This window comes from Mercurialis annua, linkage group LG4 (genome assembly GCF_937616625.2).
Source record: "Mercurialis annua linkage group LG4, ddMerAnnu1.2, whole genome shotgun sequence".
Taxonomy (NCBI): Eukaryota; Viridiplantae; Streptophyta; class Magnoliopsida; order Malpighiales; family Euphorbiaceae; genus Mercurialis; species Mercurialis annua.
The window spans coordinates 15,676,166-15,692,199 of record NC_065573.1 but is presented as its reverse complement, the minus strand read 5'-3'; the positions used below and the strand labels follow the sequence as shown (position 1 = coordinate 15,692,199).

The window sequence follows — 16,034 nt, the reverse complement described above, 5'->3', positions numbered from 1 at the left end:
TGCATTTGATTTAATAAAATTTAAAATTAGATTAAACCACATCAATTATTTATAAAAAAAAAAGGTTAATTTAATTTACTCCAAACTGATTTTTTTAATATTTTTTTTGCCAAAAAAAAAAAATACTCCAAACTGATTTTTTTAATTAAAAAACACATATATGGCTCAATTTAATTTATTATTTAATTTAAAAGTATTTTTTATTTTTTATTAAATAGTGTTTGACAATTATTCCTAAATTTTATTTAATGAAATCAAAAATTTCAGATTGGATTTTCTACTAAATATATTAAATTGTTAATTTTTTTAATTTTTTTATTGAAATTACTTTTAATTATAATTTCAAATAAAATGTCAATTAAACCCAAAACGTCGTTCAAAAGACAAATGCCACTCTAAAAAAACCTATCAAAGGATAACAGTTTCACTCCTTTTCTGATTTACATTTATTACTATATAATCAATATTTCACTGACTTTAGTAACGGAGTTGTCACGAGCCAATTTCACGGCATCGCAACCAGCTGTAGGGAACGGAAGTAATTGCTCCAGAACCTGTAGCATGTCTCAAAAAACGACAAACAAACATAAAACATACAACCACATGCTCGAAGAGAACCCGAGACTCCAACTCTCATCTTACCGCAAACATAAACAATAAACGCAAGATAAGAAAACGGAAAATTATATATATAAAATCGTTTTAAACTGATTGCGGAAATCCAAAACAACAAAAGATGAAAACATACAATAACATACTCTAAGTCTAACGACTAACTGCGGACTAAATTGTGAAAACGACACTACTTCTTTTTCTTGAAAACCGAATCTCCGAAGGAAATGGAAGTCCACTCGCTACTCAATAAAACTTGAAATTTTGAAACAACGGGTCAGTCAAAACTAAGTAAATTAAGATATATCTAATTATCAAGTTAAAACCAAACATTTATTCATATATAAAAATCAGTATGGAATCAATGAAATCCTATAATACCGTCAAAAATTCGAGTGATCGCACCTCCCGAGAATTTAATCTGTTGAGAAATCCGCCGATCAAACCCTTAACAATCCAAATGATTGCGGCTCACGAAAAATTAATTCAATGAGAACTCCACCGATCAAACACTTTATCCACAATCTTATCCAAGGAGTCGTGAAGCCCAAGAAATTAATTCATCGAGTACATCACCGACTTCACTTAATCCACAAGTTGTGAAACCCGGTAATTTAATCAATAGAGTACATCACTAGCAAAACTCGAGAACTTAATTTACCGAGTACATTGCTACCATACATGACCCGAGAGCTTAATCCCCCGAACTCTAACTAATATCCTCGATACACGTGTAATCGATCATAAATTTTCATATGTGCGCACGTAGTCCTAATGTCGCCCATTAGGAAAGCACGTTCCATGTTTTCCATACGATTTGTTAGAAAAAATTATTTCGAAAACAATAATTAAACAATTTTGTATATTAAAATACTTTACTTAATAAAATAAATATAACGTATAAAACTCAAGAAAGTGCGTAATAGCGGTATAATCTCCTCCATATGAACAATTCTAAGAGATTAAATTGACGGATTAAAGATGACCACACTCAAACCCATACAGCTTTAAGAGATTTTTAAACACTTTCGGAAGCCAAAAATGATTTTTAGGCATGTTTTGTTCAACCACCAAGTTTTAATACGAGATTTACTAATTTATATGAGGTTTTTCCTAATTTAAACTCTATAAATTAATCACCTCTTTAACTTTAATTAGAATTACAACTAGGTAAATAGTAAAATTAGTAATTTAAAATAAACCAAACTCTAGAAAACCCTAGATCACCTTTAGTTACTATAAATATTACTGTTAATCAGCTTAGTTAAGGACCACAAATTTGATTAAAAATCAGAGACTAGAAAAAAAACATAAACTTTAGGAAAATCCCTTAGTTTTGCCGCCGCCCCCAACACACATACACACTGAAATCATTTCAATTCCAATTCTAAAAATGAAGCTTAAACATTCTAATCATTCAAGTACAAAATTTATGTACAGATTCGAAACTGGATTTCGCATCCAATTCGCCAGTAAACGAGCCAAGGACTCAGAACAGTACTTTTGAGGGCCCTATTATTCTCATATCACTTTTTATGCCATGTTGATCATAATTGCTGAATTTTTATATATTAGGTTGCATGTTAGTTTTTTTTTTTTTTTTTTTCATACATTGCCATGATAGTCGAATTTGGTGTTTGCTATAATTGTTATACAAACTTATGAGAAGCATGTTAATAGGCTGATTTGATGTGTTTTGTATGCCATATCTAGATTTCAATTGATTGCAATGCTTATAATGCATGTTAGGATGGTTTTATGTTTTTTGTTGCTATGAATGCGTTCTTGCTCGAATTGCTATAAAATCAGCTGTTTAAGTGTTTTAATTTGATTTTAAACATTGTAAAACAATCTCAATATGTGTTATTGCATTCCATGTTCGTTTTTATGCGTTTTCGAGTATTTTTCATAAAAACCCGAGCTGAAACGACGAAATGACGAAGCTGATATTCCAGTTGACGCCGCCACCAAACAAATCGCCGGCGCCGGCAGTGCACAATGTTGTCGCCGACACTATGAGTTGCGTGATCCTGCTTCTATCCTCCTTCAGAACCAATCCCAAATCCTTTCAGACTCGACTGAATCCTTTTCTCGCGTTTTCGGGCTTGTTTGAACTTGGAATTACGCCCAGTTTTAGATCCAGATGTATTGATTTAGTTGTAGGATCATATTTTGTATTGTAATGGGCCTCACCCGCTGTATTTCTAGCGTCGAAGCTCAAAATTGTAACATGCCCAGAAGCCTAGATCTAGTACGACCAGCAACTTCCAGACCTGATTCCAAGCTCATCCGAATTCGGAATCGGTCCTGGTTCAAAGCAGTGGATTTGTATCAACGAGATGGTAAACTTTCGTGCTTTGCCCGAGTACTAGTTCTGGCCACATCGACGATCAAAACGCATCAAGTTCCAGACAGTCAAGTCTACAAGGTTAAAACGTATCTCTAACCTTGTATGTATATCCAACTGCTCATGTGTATATTGACATTGTTAAAAACGCTTTCCAAAAACATGATCCAATCCAATATTAACAGGATAAAGGACTAACCACATTAATTAGCTAAATCGATCAAAACCACCAAATTACCTAAAATTCTTAGGGCTGCAAAAAAAAAAAAGCAGTTGAAGGTTGTATATGTTATTCAAGATGACTAAATAAAATCAATCAAATCTAGAGACCCGGTTTTTAAGCTTTTTGCATGTAATCAATTCAGACCATCCCGTCATTTTTATTTGTTAAAAACCTCTAAGGTTAGATGAATGCTAAGGAGTATTTGCTATTTGCCAGAATCAAGTCTTATGAGAAACCTGAATTAGGTCCCTTTACTGCTTTCATCTGTGTTTACATTCCCTCAATTTATACTGTGAACTATGTGAATGTTGAGATAAGATAAAATGAATACAACCAGTAAAAGCAAACGTAACCGATAAGCCAAGTACAAGAGTTTCGGTAGAATGTCCACGAATCTAGTATTTTAGTCTGGCGTACGATAATCTCGCCCATAAGCGAGTGAGGTTATCCAGTCGGTACAAAAGGCATTTTTAGCTGAGTTAGGTGGCGACTCCACATTTTCTCAGACCCTTTCCAGAATAGAGTCACGCCATAAACGTGGGCGAGCGATCTCGAACCCTGCTCCGCTCACAGATCTCCCCTTCTGACACCACCACCGTCCATCATACTCCTCCAATTTACAAACCAGCCGCGGTCCACTAGAAAGCCGCCGCCATTGAGGTATGTTCTTCAAGGAAAGAACAGACCCAATTTGGGTCTGTTTTTTAAGGGAATAACGGGCCAAAATTGGGTATGTTCTTCCCTTGAAAAACAGACCTGGGTCCGTTCTTCCTCGAAAAACAGATCCAGATGTCCTTTTTTTTTCCCGACAAAGTGTTCTTTAATTTTTATATAGACTTCGTTTTATTTTGTGTAGAGGGTATTCTTTTAACAGTTTTAAATTGTAAAAAGTTATTGATAATTAATATAAATTAAACAAAAAAATAATTAATATTTGATGATTTTAGTGAGAAAGAAGGTTTTTTTTATATACTATTAATAACATTAGCGTCTAATTGACATATAGGCTAAAAATAAAGGACCATTTTAAAAAAAAAATTCAAGTGAAAAGAGGAGAATTTAATGCTTTGGGGTACAATTGAAACACAAAAAGACAAATTAGAATAAAATTGTAAATTTTTCTACATCAAGGTGCAACTGCAAAAGAGGGTTAAAGGTAGGAGGTGGAGGGGGCCTGAGTGATTAGACCTTACTCTAATTACAAACTGATCTGCTTTACTAGTACAGTGAATTAGGACCATTTGGAATTTTATGTCTGTTAAAACCATGACAACCCTCGGTTAAAAGAAAAATAAATATAGGGTCAATTCACCACCTCAACTTGGCATAAAATATTAAATCAGTCAATTTCGCCGCTTTTGGGACAAACAGGCCCAAAACTTATTTTTTTCGTATCAAATTAACTCACAACTTGCATTTTCGTATCAAAAATAATTGATTGCATTTTTAAACATAATTAACCATAATTTAATACTAACTAAACACAACTAATTAAATCCTAATTAAAACTAATTGAAACTAAACACAACTCTACCAGAAACTGCCGTCGACACCCAATCGTCGTCGTCCGATTAATTATGTTTTTAGGGATGAACAACAAATCGTAAAAGGGAGACACGTTTTGTTTATCCCTTTTAGGGTTGAACAACACGTTGTTGTTCATCCCTTTAAGAATGAACGAGCTATTAATCCCTAATGGGATAAACACCAGATATGTTCATCTCTTTTAGGGATGAACAGATCGGTTGTTCATCGTTAAAAGGGATGAACGTTGGTGGAGGTGCACGGCGGTGGGAGCGGAGGCGGAGGGAGTAGAGGCGTATAGTGGGTGGAGGAGGAATGGTGGACGGAAAAAGAAGAAGAGGAAGAAAAATGGAAGAAGATAAAGAAAGAGAAAAAAAGGAAAAAAAAAGATTCTAAATTTTTAGTAAAAATTTAAACAATAATTAAAATTTTAAAATTATCAAGGGTCGATTTAAGAGATAAATTAAACATTAAGGGTCTTTTTAATCCTTTTCTATTTTTTTACGGAGAGCGCAGTTCACTTACTTGGGTGAGTGGGGGAGGGGATTTTTGATACGAAAATGCAAGTTTTGGATCTATTTGTACCAAAAGCAGCGAAATTTACTAATTTGATATTTTATTGGGCTGGCAATTCGTGTCATCGTGTTATAAACGTGTCGTGTACCCATTTATAAATAGGCAGATTTCTCCAATCCGAACACAACCCGTTTAACTAATTGTGTCAAAATGTCAAACCCTAATCCAACACGCTTAATAAAGGGTTAACATGTTTAGACCTGTTTAACCCGTTTAGTAAAACAGATCATAACAGATCACATATTTAACATGTTTAACACGTTTATTAATAACCCATTTAACACAATTTTTTAATTAAATGAATATAATCAAATAACAAACCTCTAAAATAACCATAAATCTTAATACAACAAATAACAATTAATAAATTATATGTATCATATGATTAATATTTGGGCATATATAATTTAATTAATTAATAATATTAATATATAGATTTAAATGTGTCCTAACGTGTCTTAGACGGGTTAGGCGGTTTAAACTGTTTAACCCGCTATTTAACCGCGTCATAAACGGATTGACCCGTTTATGACCTAATCCCATATAACTCAACCCGAATCCGCTTAACTTTGTGCCTTGTCGTGTCGGGTTCACGGGTCGTGTGTGCAATTGCCAATCCTAATATTTTATGTCAAGTTGAGGAGGCGATTTAATTTTTTGTTTAAAGAAAAATTATACAACAATTGTTGTACCATATCATTTGTGTAACAAGTGACGAATGCGTTAGCCATATAAAATATTAATGATAAATAATAATTAAAAAAAATTCATTGCAAATGCCCATTAACTTACGGTTGCATGAGATATTCTGTTAAAGTGGTAAACCTTTTCTGTCGGTGAATGTAATAAAGGAAGAAGTCAAGGGTCCATAATTCCTAAAAGAGCAGCCTGCAAGAAAAACATGCCTAGAATTTTCCAATTACTGATAGAAAATTTATTCATTCCTTGCAAAGAAAGAAACAAGAATATTATACAATCATCAATAACCAACAAGACCTTTAATAAATCTAAAACACCCTGATTCTAATTATTAGGATACAAATTGATAACTGTAAATACCTATGTTACATATCTTACATCTTTTATCACTTCTAACAAGCATCAAATTTTTGGCAAAATGTTTTACAACACAAGACACCGCCATTAATCTACACGACGTATCTGATTTTACAACACACTGGAACCTGAAACTACCACAATCATCATCACCTTATTGCACCACAATTGTTGAGCCAGAAATTTCGTAAGGTTGTAGAACCCAAAGCTATCAGCTTGGTCCCAAAGTCAAATCTCTATTCGTAACTTCAAAGATGGGTAATCTACATGTTTCATTCCCGTGGCCGGGCTAACCAGAGAGAACTCAGGGCTCGAAGCCTAGAGAAATAATCATTTATGGCTAGAAGGGCACGAGCTGACTGCCGAGTTGTCAGTATACGGTGCATTTGTTCAAGTGTTTGCTGTCTAAGATTATCAGCCTGTTAATTGCAAGGAAATAAACAATGATAAGCAAACGCAACCACCCATCAAATAGAGCACAATAATGTAAACAAGAGGGAGATTAATGTGAGCAAGAATCAGGATAAAGAAATTTATTTCATAGGAAGAAAAACACAAGAAAGTGTATATAAATACTATGGAATTTGGACCAGTGACCAGTCCAATCAAAATTGAAATAAAAAATAAAAAAATGAATGGTATTTTTAACAGACTGGTCTGACCAGTAAGTTGAACTGATCCGGCCAATCAAACCGTGCACCGGTGGCCCCATCAGGTTTGGCAATCGGTTACATTTTTAAAACACTGATTGTAACTTCTAAAAATACATCATGTTTGTAGGATACATGTAGATTTATGGGTTTATACTACAGAAGGCAGAAGAACAAAATTTAAGGGTTAAAGCATAAATGCCTCTCAGGTTCCCGAGCTTCAGTTCTAAAAAGATTGAACCTAAGGAAACCACGAGACATGTTTTTTGATCCGAGATTAATATCATGAGATTAACATAACGGAAACTGATAAAAAGAAGTAAATTCAAACTAAGAGTATAAAATCTTCTTTTATTCTCCCTTCTCCAAAATAAGAGGTCCCAAATATCCCTCTAAGCACCATAACAGGATCAAACAACAGCTTGGAGTGACTTGAGAACAAAATTTAAAACATGGGCTGCAATCCTGGGATTTATCTCAGGATTTGTTACTAAGAATTAGTACCCCTTGATTTACAAATATCCCATATTTTCAATAGTTTAAAATTCTAACAGTTGCATTCATTGTTATCAAAGGTGTGCCACTGCCGTGAGGCAAGCACCGGTGAGGTGCGCCCTTAGGAAATTTAGGAAAACCCTAATCTCAGCTTTCTATTCAATGTTTATTGCAAATCGGAATAAAGAACTGCCTTGTCATTTTTCATCGGGAAATAGGTCGGCGTTATAATTTGCTAAAATATGAAAGTTGGTGACTAATCTTACCGAATTTTGAAGTTCATGTTCTATTTGCATATCACACCAAAAATTTGTGATTTAATTTGCATTTAACCCTTTATTGCTATTGTCATTATATATTTGTTCTAATCATTTTTTTGTTAAAGTATATGATTACTTTTAGGGTTATTTGCAAATAAAAGCCCAACATTTCATTTAGCAATTTAAGCATGCTTTTTAAAACTTGACAGTCTACAGCCCCACCTTTCATTTTTTGGTATTTTTAAACCTAAACATTTTTCTTTCACCAAACAATGTTGTTTTCAGCAATTTAAATGGACGAAACGACAAAGGATAATGACGTTGGACTGCAAAATGCCAAAAATTAAAAGTGGGGCTGTAGGGTGCTAACATTTAAACGGCATACGTAAATCGCTAAAAAGATAAAAGGCTGTGCTTTTATTTGCAAATAATCCTTTTTGAAAAATATATAATAAACGAACAAGCAAAAACCTATTGAACTTATGTAATTTAAAAGTTTCTTTAACTCTAACTAACAACAACTTCAATTAAAATAACCTTACTAATTAATTATTATAAAGAAATAAAGTGAATAGTGTGGATGGGTGTTCAGTAAATATTAAATAGAAGGCAGAAATTCGTTATTTATTTAATTTCCACAAAAAGTCCCCTTGGACTTCCTAAGGGCACGCCTTTTGGCACTCGTTTGCCTCTCGGCAGTTTAGGAACCCTGACCAGCGCCTGAAACGCCTCTATTCGGAGGCATGCTTGAGATAACAATGGCGTATGTGTATTGATAGTCGAGCTATTAACAAATATTAATCAAGTATGGGTATCTTATTCCTTGGCTTGATGATATGTTTAATGGAATGGGTGGTTCTACAATAAATTCATAGATAAGGCTTGAAGAGTGGTATCATCAAATAGAAATTAGGTTAGGTGACAAATGGAAAACCTTTCAAGACTAAAGATGGCCTTTATAAATCCAACTTTATGAATAGCTTGTTATGCAGCATGTTGGACTTTACCTTTAATAAGGTTTATGAACCAAACATTCCATCCTTTTATTGATCAATTTTCTTGTTGTTTAGTTTGATGAGATTCTCTCATAAATAGCAAGACTGGAGAGGTGCACATTTCTCACCTGCATCAAGTCACAAGGGTTCTTTGCCGACAGAAGCTTTATGTAAAGAACTGTTCTTTCATGACTTCCAAGTGTTGCGTTCTTGAGTTTTTATTTTCCTCAAGAGGTGTTAAAGTTGATAATGACAAGGTTAAGGCAATTTAAGAATGGCCAACTCCAACAACCTTACGAAATTAGGAGAAAAATTACCATAAACAATGAAGGTTACAGGACAAATGTTGATTTAAAATGTAGGTTTACAGAATTTCAAGAAAGTGATATGCTTATGGTTCAAATCAAACAAAGATTGTTTCTTCAAGGTGCTTTCAGAAAGCTTCTTCATTCAAGAAAATCGGTCCTTTCAAAGTTTTGAAAAAAAAATAGTTCCAATGCATGTGTTCTACACTACATTTTGTTCCTCATCTCAACAAATAAATAGAAGATGAAGTCCATTATCAAGTGGATTCTGCAAAAGAAGTTGGTTATCAGAAGTTTCTTTTCAAATGGATTGGTTGTCAACAATCATATTGCATATGGATAGCTAAACAAAAAATTCCAAGAGCTTGATCCTGAACTCTATGACAAAATTCCAGATTCAACTCGACGGGATTGAGTTCTTCCAAGCTGGGGAGGAAGTATGGGAAAGGAAGTGGCAACATATGTACAATGTCATGCCAAAAAATGATCCAATGCTCGAGCATGAATTTGGGATGTAAGAGATGATGGAGAGGCTAAACTGGAAATTAACGAAGTTAGAAATCTATTTTGTTGTAGAGTTTTAATTAATTGTTCGAGTTACATTCATTATTCTTATAATTGGTTAGTTTTATTCCTTATATTGTGTTAAGAGTGTTAGATGCAAACCAATATGAATTAGACTAGTCTTAGAAGTCCTTAGGTTTATAGAATTATTTCCCCACATATTTCAGTTTCTAATAAGTTTATTATCAGATTTGAGTATAATAAACTTGGAAATCTCAACAATTAGAATCGTGTTCATTCAATTCTCTTTTCTTTTCTTAGGTGTAGGCATGATTTCTAGGAAAACTATCTATTATTTCTTTGTGTTCTCTTAATTTCCATACATCAAATCAGTTTTAAGGCTTGCTTCAGCTGAGTTTTACTAAAAGATAAGTAAAACAGACCTCTTAAACCTGTCCTACATCAGAAACAAAATGCATGCCAATCAATAATTAGGCTTGTGAAAAATACAGAAGAGAGAACTCGGGATCTTAAGGATTAATCCCACATGCTTAACAAAATTCATTTTCCTAAGCAGGAAGTAAAAACATGATATGATATGAGTTGCAAGAAATTACCTGGTGAAGAAAGCCCTCTAGAGTTCCTAGCTTTCCCATGGCCATGGCCATCTGACCCATATAGTTTGCTACATTTACAGAAGGACCTGATGAACCAGGGGTGCCATTTGCCAATGTTTCAGCCAATGACTGCTGCAGTGCTTCCATTCCTTGTGATAGAGCATCTTCGGCCTGTTGGGATGATTGCTGCAAGTTGCAGATGCCCATTAATTGTTGCTCAGTTAGAGGCTCCAATTGATTTGTAAGAAGCTGCGTCAATTTCACAAATTCTAATTAATTCAGAGTTTCAGACAGCAGATCATTAATTACATTGTTACCATTGAAAGAAGTAAGGTGTGTAGGTTGCATAGAGTGCGAGAGTTAAATGGAGAATTCTCAAGACACATACGACTATGAGAACTAAGATATTTTAACGATTAAAGGTCAAGTATTAATAATAGACCAAAAAATTGTAGATCCGCTCTCTTATAGAGTTCTAGTTCTATTTACAGTACTATATGAAAACACCATCATTATAATGTGAAAAAATCAATATAATGGTAAAATGGCTAACGCAGAAGGGAAAAGGGTTTTATAGCGGGTGTTACAAATACAATAATTTTGATGCATGAATTGATCGTCGTCAAAAAGTTTCGAACTTCTAAGCATTTGGATGCAGAAGTTATGAATAGTCAGATATAGGCAGCCAAATTCCAACATGATATTTTGCCGATATTTAGTTTTTGTTTTTTTTGGTCAAAATAGGCAGAATCAGGTTGCAAGAAGAAAGAAGAAAATAAATTATCATCTTATCAAAGCACATAATTTCTACAAAGATGGACACACCAAGAGTAACTGAAGGTACATGAACAGAACAGCTTTAATCAATTAGACATAGTAGATAGATCATATTACTCATTGTGAAATGCAAAAGCTTTGCTATCATAATGATCTGCCAGTTCACAAATAATGTTAGGAAAAAAGGTTCTACTTAACAACTCTTCCATAACCATCCACAACAATTGCATGGCGCGGATCTTGTTGTATTGCATCACACGATTCACACCCCTCATTACGCAAGCCTCTAGATGGGACAGGGAAGTCCTCTATTAAACAAAAAGGAGTTCTATGGAAAACTCACCTTCAGAAGCTCAGACGAGCGGAAGCCACCAAGCCACATGAAACACCGCTCTGCTGGTGTTTTCCACATTCCTGATAAGATGTGAAAAACATCAGCCTTTGCTGCAACTCCCTTCAGTCTGAAAATGTCATTGAAGTGCCCTGCGACATTATCAACAATAGTACGAAGTTCTGTATCTCCAGCATGAGAATTGACTGCAGCTCTCAGCTCATTTATCTGCTTGTTGTGTTCTTCCAGCCACCGTGCATACTCTGCATCAAATGCCAAGGCACCTGCAGAACAATATGATAAGAGAATTTGATCAGAATTACAGATCCAGATCTGGTAAAATATCTGGTATCACTAGCATCCAGCAGTCAGAGAAAACACAGAAAAGATGGAAAAAGGAAATTATTGTGATGATCATAATAAGTATCTGAATCATATAACAAGCTTAGACCTTAAGAATCAACAGGTTTCTAGTCGTGGATAGCATTTACCAAATCATACTGCTTAAAAGAAAAAATTGTCCATACAGCTAAAAACTAGACTGCAACCAGCCAAAATCACCATGCACTATAATAAATTTAACATCTACATGATTGCATGCAAGATAGACATGACGAAACCAGAAGAGAAGTAAAAAAAATGCTTACCATTTCCGCTCATTGAATGGGATTGATCTCCAGAGTTTGAAATAAAGATGCCCTATCAAAAAACATTTATTAATGAGTATAAAATATGATTGAAAACACTGTTAATGGCATATGGAAACATAATATTATTTCTTTTTCTATGAACGGAAAGCAGTAACAGCCAAACCTGTTGGCGTGCTTTTTGGAGCTCTTGTTCAAGTTGGGTTAGTTTCAGCCGACTGCTCTCCAATTGTTGTACATATGCCTGTACAGAGGAGATGAACAAAAGAAGAATTCAGCAACAAATATCTCAGATTGCAAGAACTTAACTGAACACATTGATCTTTCAAAGCTGGCAGCTAGCTAATTTGAGAGTAGAACAGTAAGAGATGAAGAAAACAAAAGATGCTATAGGACTCACTTTTTTCCTTAACCGGCTTTTTCTGGCAGCTTCACGATTTTGAGCAAGTCTACGTAGTGTCTGCAATGTAATAACAGAAAGTTGATGATAAAATTATAAGGGAAAAGGGTCATTTATGTCCTTAAGGTTTGCTTTCAGGATCAAGCAAGCCCTCAACGTCCGGAAAGGTTTAAATATGCCCCCAACGTCTTGAAAAATGAACAATCAGACCCTCCAATTTTGACAATCAGACCCCCAACGTTTCATTTATAAGTCAAAATAGGGGCTTGGTTGTTCACTTTTTAAGACGTTGGGAGCATATTTGAACCTTTCTAAACGTTGAGGGCTTGCTTGATCCTTGAGGCAAACGTTAGGGGCATAAATGACCCTTTTCCCAAATTATAATGTGCAGCAATGATTGTATGAGCTGAACCTGCTTTAGCCACTTTACCTTTTGATCTGCTTTCTCCTTTGATTTGCCACTGGATTCAGATGCTATAACTGCAGTAGACAGTCCTCTTTCAAACTGCACATGGAAATGACCAAGATTAGATTTTTTTTTTTTGATTAATACCTTGATTTTTCCAGGGAAGAATTTGTCCTTCAAGTGACAAGCACTAAAGTTACGAAGGTTGAAACAAAATGCTTTTAAACATCAAGAAAGGAGATACAGAGCATGTTGGAATGTACATGTTTTCTAAGATGAAGTATATGCTGAATGATGAACAAAGAGACCTCACCCTTTGATTCTTGTCATCTGTGTCATCCGTGTCATCTCCTGAACTATCACTCATAGGACTGCCATTTGCGACATCGGTCTCTCCCCAATTCTCGCGGTGGCTACCAAGCATTGAAACTGGACTTGGTTGTGGTTCTCGCTGAAGTGCTAATGTTTGGGTACTCGCAACAGCAGTAGACATATTTATATCTGAGGATGCAAGAGACTGAAACTCCACGCGGAGGGAGAGACGGAAACAGGGTTTGAGCAACTTTAAGTCCATTAATATGAAAATTGCAAAATTGTCTCAAAGAGCTGGAGAGATGAGACTTACCTTGGCCAAACTGCCAAATTGGACATCAGCTCCTAATGCGTGGTTGCTTGATTTTAATTGATTAAATATGGGATCTGAGGAATAACAAATTTGTGAACTAAAATAAATGAGTCAAAAATTACAGCTAAATATTAAAGAGAGAAAATTATAATTTGGCAACAAAATCATATTTGCAGCCTATGCAAAATAATCATGGGTAACTAATTTGAGTGAGAACTGAAATCATTTAATTTGTAATGATACCTAGCAGTCCAATACAAAGAGATGATTAAAATGACACATAAAAGTATAAATAGCTAAAACCAAACCAACGCTCAATTTGGTGACGGCAAAAGCACAACGTAGCAGGAAAAAAGGGTCCAGTGAAGCAACCCCTATGACCTATTGAATGGAAATTCGCAAGCTATAGACCCAAAGTAGCCAAAATTGAAGCATAAAATTCAAGTCTGTGCACAAAACTTAACAAATGAATGACATAAACAATAATATACTTACATCTAATTGCTTGACATAATTACACATGCTTCAGAACATTCACGACTAGAACAAAAGAAAACGAAAATGCTACTAACAAAGTAAACTTGAATTACATACTTCTGCTAAGATCAACAGCATCCTCTATTCGAAATCCAAGAGATTGTTCAAGTGCTCCAAAGTCTGAAATTCGAGAAGCACGGACATCATTTCCTTCAGTACCCCTAAAAGCAAATTAATCAAATCTGTTAGTACTGAGAATAGTCTGAATACAAATAAAAGATTAGCTTATACATGAATCACGAATCAGCCAATTGAAAAGTTTGTTTTTTCTTTCACACAACCTACTTTACTTTAATTAATTAATAAAAGGCCATAAAAATATAAGAAACATGGATATCAAACACACTTTTAAATTTTGAAAAAAGAAAACTAATTTTGAATGATATACTATATTCTAATATGCTTAAGATGAAACTACTAGACTATATCATGAAGAAAATTAGTTAATATTTACGAAGAAGGTGAAAAGGGAAGTCAACCAAAGATGCGTAAAATATAACTCAGCGGCCACCACCCCACACCTCCTTCCTTCTCTGCCTCCAAATGAAGAAAAAAGGGAAATACAGAGAAAGGAACCTATGAGTAAATTAATGTTATACTATACTAGTAGACTTAACCAAGGACCATACATAAAACCCTCCCTTCTTTTCGGCTTCAATGAACGAATGTAAGCAAGCTGGTGCGAACCTCAACCTTCAGCACCATAAGGCAGGAACTTGGCTACAAGGGTACAGATGACAACACTAAAGCTATTAAAATGATACTTTTCCGCATTACCGAAGAAAAGCTTCAGAATACACAACATTCTAGCTTGAAACAAACACGACCTTGCACATTCACTGCTACGATATTACAACCAATCTACAGTACCGTAATCTCCTAAACACCGATTCAGAAATGATTCTAATTCCATCCCACCATACAAAATGCACCGACTGTTTCGCTAATCATATTCAAAAGGGCATGGCAATTATGTATGCAATAAGTAGCACAACAACCAACAAATATATCCAAAACAAATCATCTGATAAGAATCATACAAATAAATAAGTAAAAGAAGATAATTCATAACCCAGAAACAACAACAAAAAACACTTCTTACATGGGATTGGAAGAAGGAACAAAGCTTGGCATCTCAATCACAGTCCTATTATCACAAATAATCAGAGTTGTTCATGGCTACTGCCACCGCAGCCACCAGCACCGCCACCAATTAAACTATACAAAAAAAAGGTGCCCTTTTGATAACAGACAAAATCCCACTCACTCAATTAAACCAACTCCACAAAACATAAAAAAAAAAGCAGTACAATTTGCAGAGATTAGAAAGAAAAAGAAGAGGAAACACCAAGACTCAGTCCAAACCAAACCGAGAAAGGAAAAATATAAATAAGTCAAAAAGCAGAGAAGACTTGAAAACCCTGGATTTGAGTGAACAAAAGGTTAAACGACACAAGTGAACATCAATAAAAAAAAATGGTTTTTACAACAGTTACTTTAAACTATCTAAAACTACCCACAAGCTGAAATGAAAAGAACAGGTAAACATTTATGGATTAATCCATTTTAAGGTCCTTAACTTTACAAGTGTTGTTTATCTGATTCCTAAACTTTTTGGTGCTATCTCGTCTTTTAACTTTATATTTTTTCTTTATCTGGTTCCTTAACTTCAATTTGGTCTTATTTGTCCATGAATTTTGATTTTTTGCTTTTTTTGGATCCTAAAAAATGTAAAATTAAAAGACTGGATAAATAAAAAAAACATAAAATTGAATGATGAGATAAAGAAAAAACGTAAAGTTAAGGGATCGGATATGACCAAATGAGTGTTTAGGGACCGAATAAATAAAAAAATATATAGTTAAGGGGCTAGATTAGTCCAAATGAAAATTCAGGAAACATATAAATAAAATCCGTAAAATTGAGGACCTTTAAATGGATTAATCCAACATTTATCAAAGGGTGCCTTTTCTTTTTTAAAGACTTAATGGTAAGCCATGAACAATTAGCACGAAAATTAATTTTATGGACAAATTAGTCTTAAAATTGGTGGTTATGGTCAATTAACTCCAATTTTACAATTTGTTTACCTCCTCAATTAGTAATTTTCCCTTTAACTTGTATCTAATTTGTAAAAATAGGGTTAC

At 34.4% G+C, this 16,034-nt stretch overlaps 1 protein-coding gene across 2 annotated transcripts; it reads right to left on the bottom strand.

Annotated features, from left to right (window-relative positions):
* Positions 1-6,205: 6,205 nt before the first annotated feature.
* Positions 6,206-15,360, bottom strand: LOC126677760 (transcription factor HBP-1b(c38)-like). 2 transcript variants are annotated; one of them, XM_050372535.2, is made up of 11 exons: positions 14,990-15,360; positions 13,945-14,048; positions 13,351-13,424; positions 13,039-13,287; positions 12,750-12,824; positions 12,320-12,379; positions 12,086-12,163; positions 11,920-11,971; positions 11,285-11,556; positions 10,165-10,413; positions 6,206-6,757 (listed from the first exon to the last, which is right to left on the bottom strand). In XM_050372535.2, exons 1-11 carry the CDS (start codon positions 15,019-15,021, stop codon positions 6,611-6,613), a joined length of 1,392 nt encoding a protein of 463 aa, XP_050228492.1. In that variant the 5' UTR covers positions 15,022-15,360; the 3' UTR covers positions 6,206-6,610. The 2 variants fall into 2 exon arrangements, with proteins under 2 accessions (XP_050228492.1, XP_050228493.1); XM_050372536.2 differs by having other exon boundaries at positions 13,039-13,242; positions 14,990-15,358.
* Between the last annotated feature and the right edge of the window lie 674 nt (positions 15,361-16,034).

Bases quoted from the DNA above. Each gene is read 5' to 3' on its own strand.
- LOC126677760 (XM_050372535.2), bottom strand. From the start codon at position 15,021: ATGCCAAGCTTTGTTCCTTCTTCCAATCCCAT. The intron at 14,049-14,989 runs GTAAGAAGTGTT...ATTTGCTTTTAG, and splicing joins GTTCCTTCTTCCAATCCCAT to GGGTACTGAAGGAAATGATG. The intron at 11,557-11,919 runs GTAAGCATTTTT...ATTGTTCTGCAG, and splicing joins CCATTCAATGAGCGGAAATG to GTGCCTTGGCATTTGATGCA.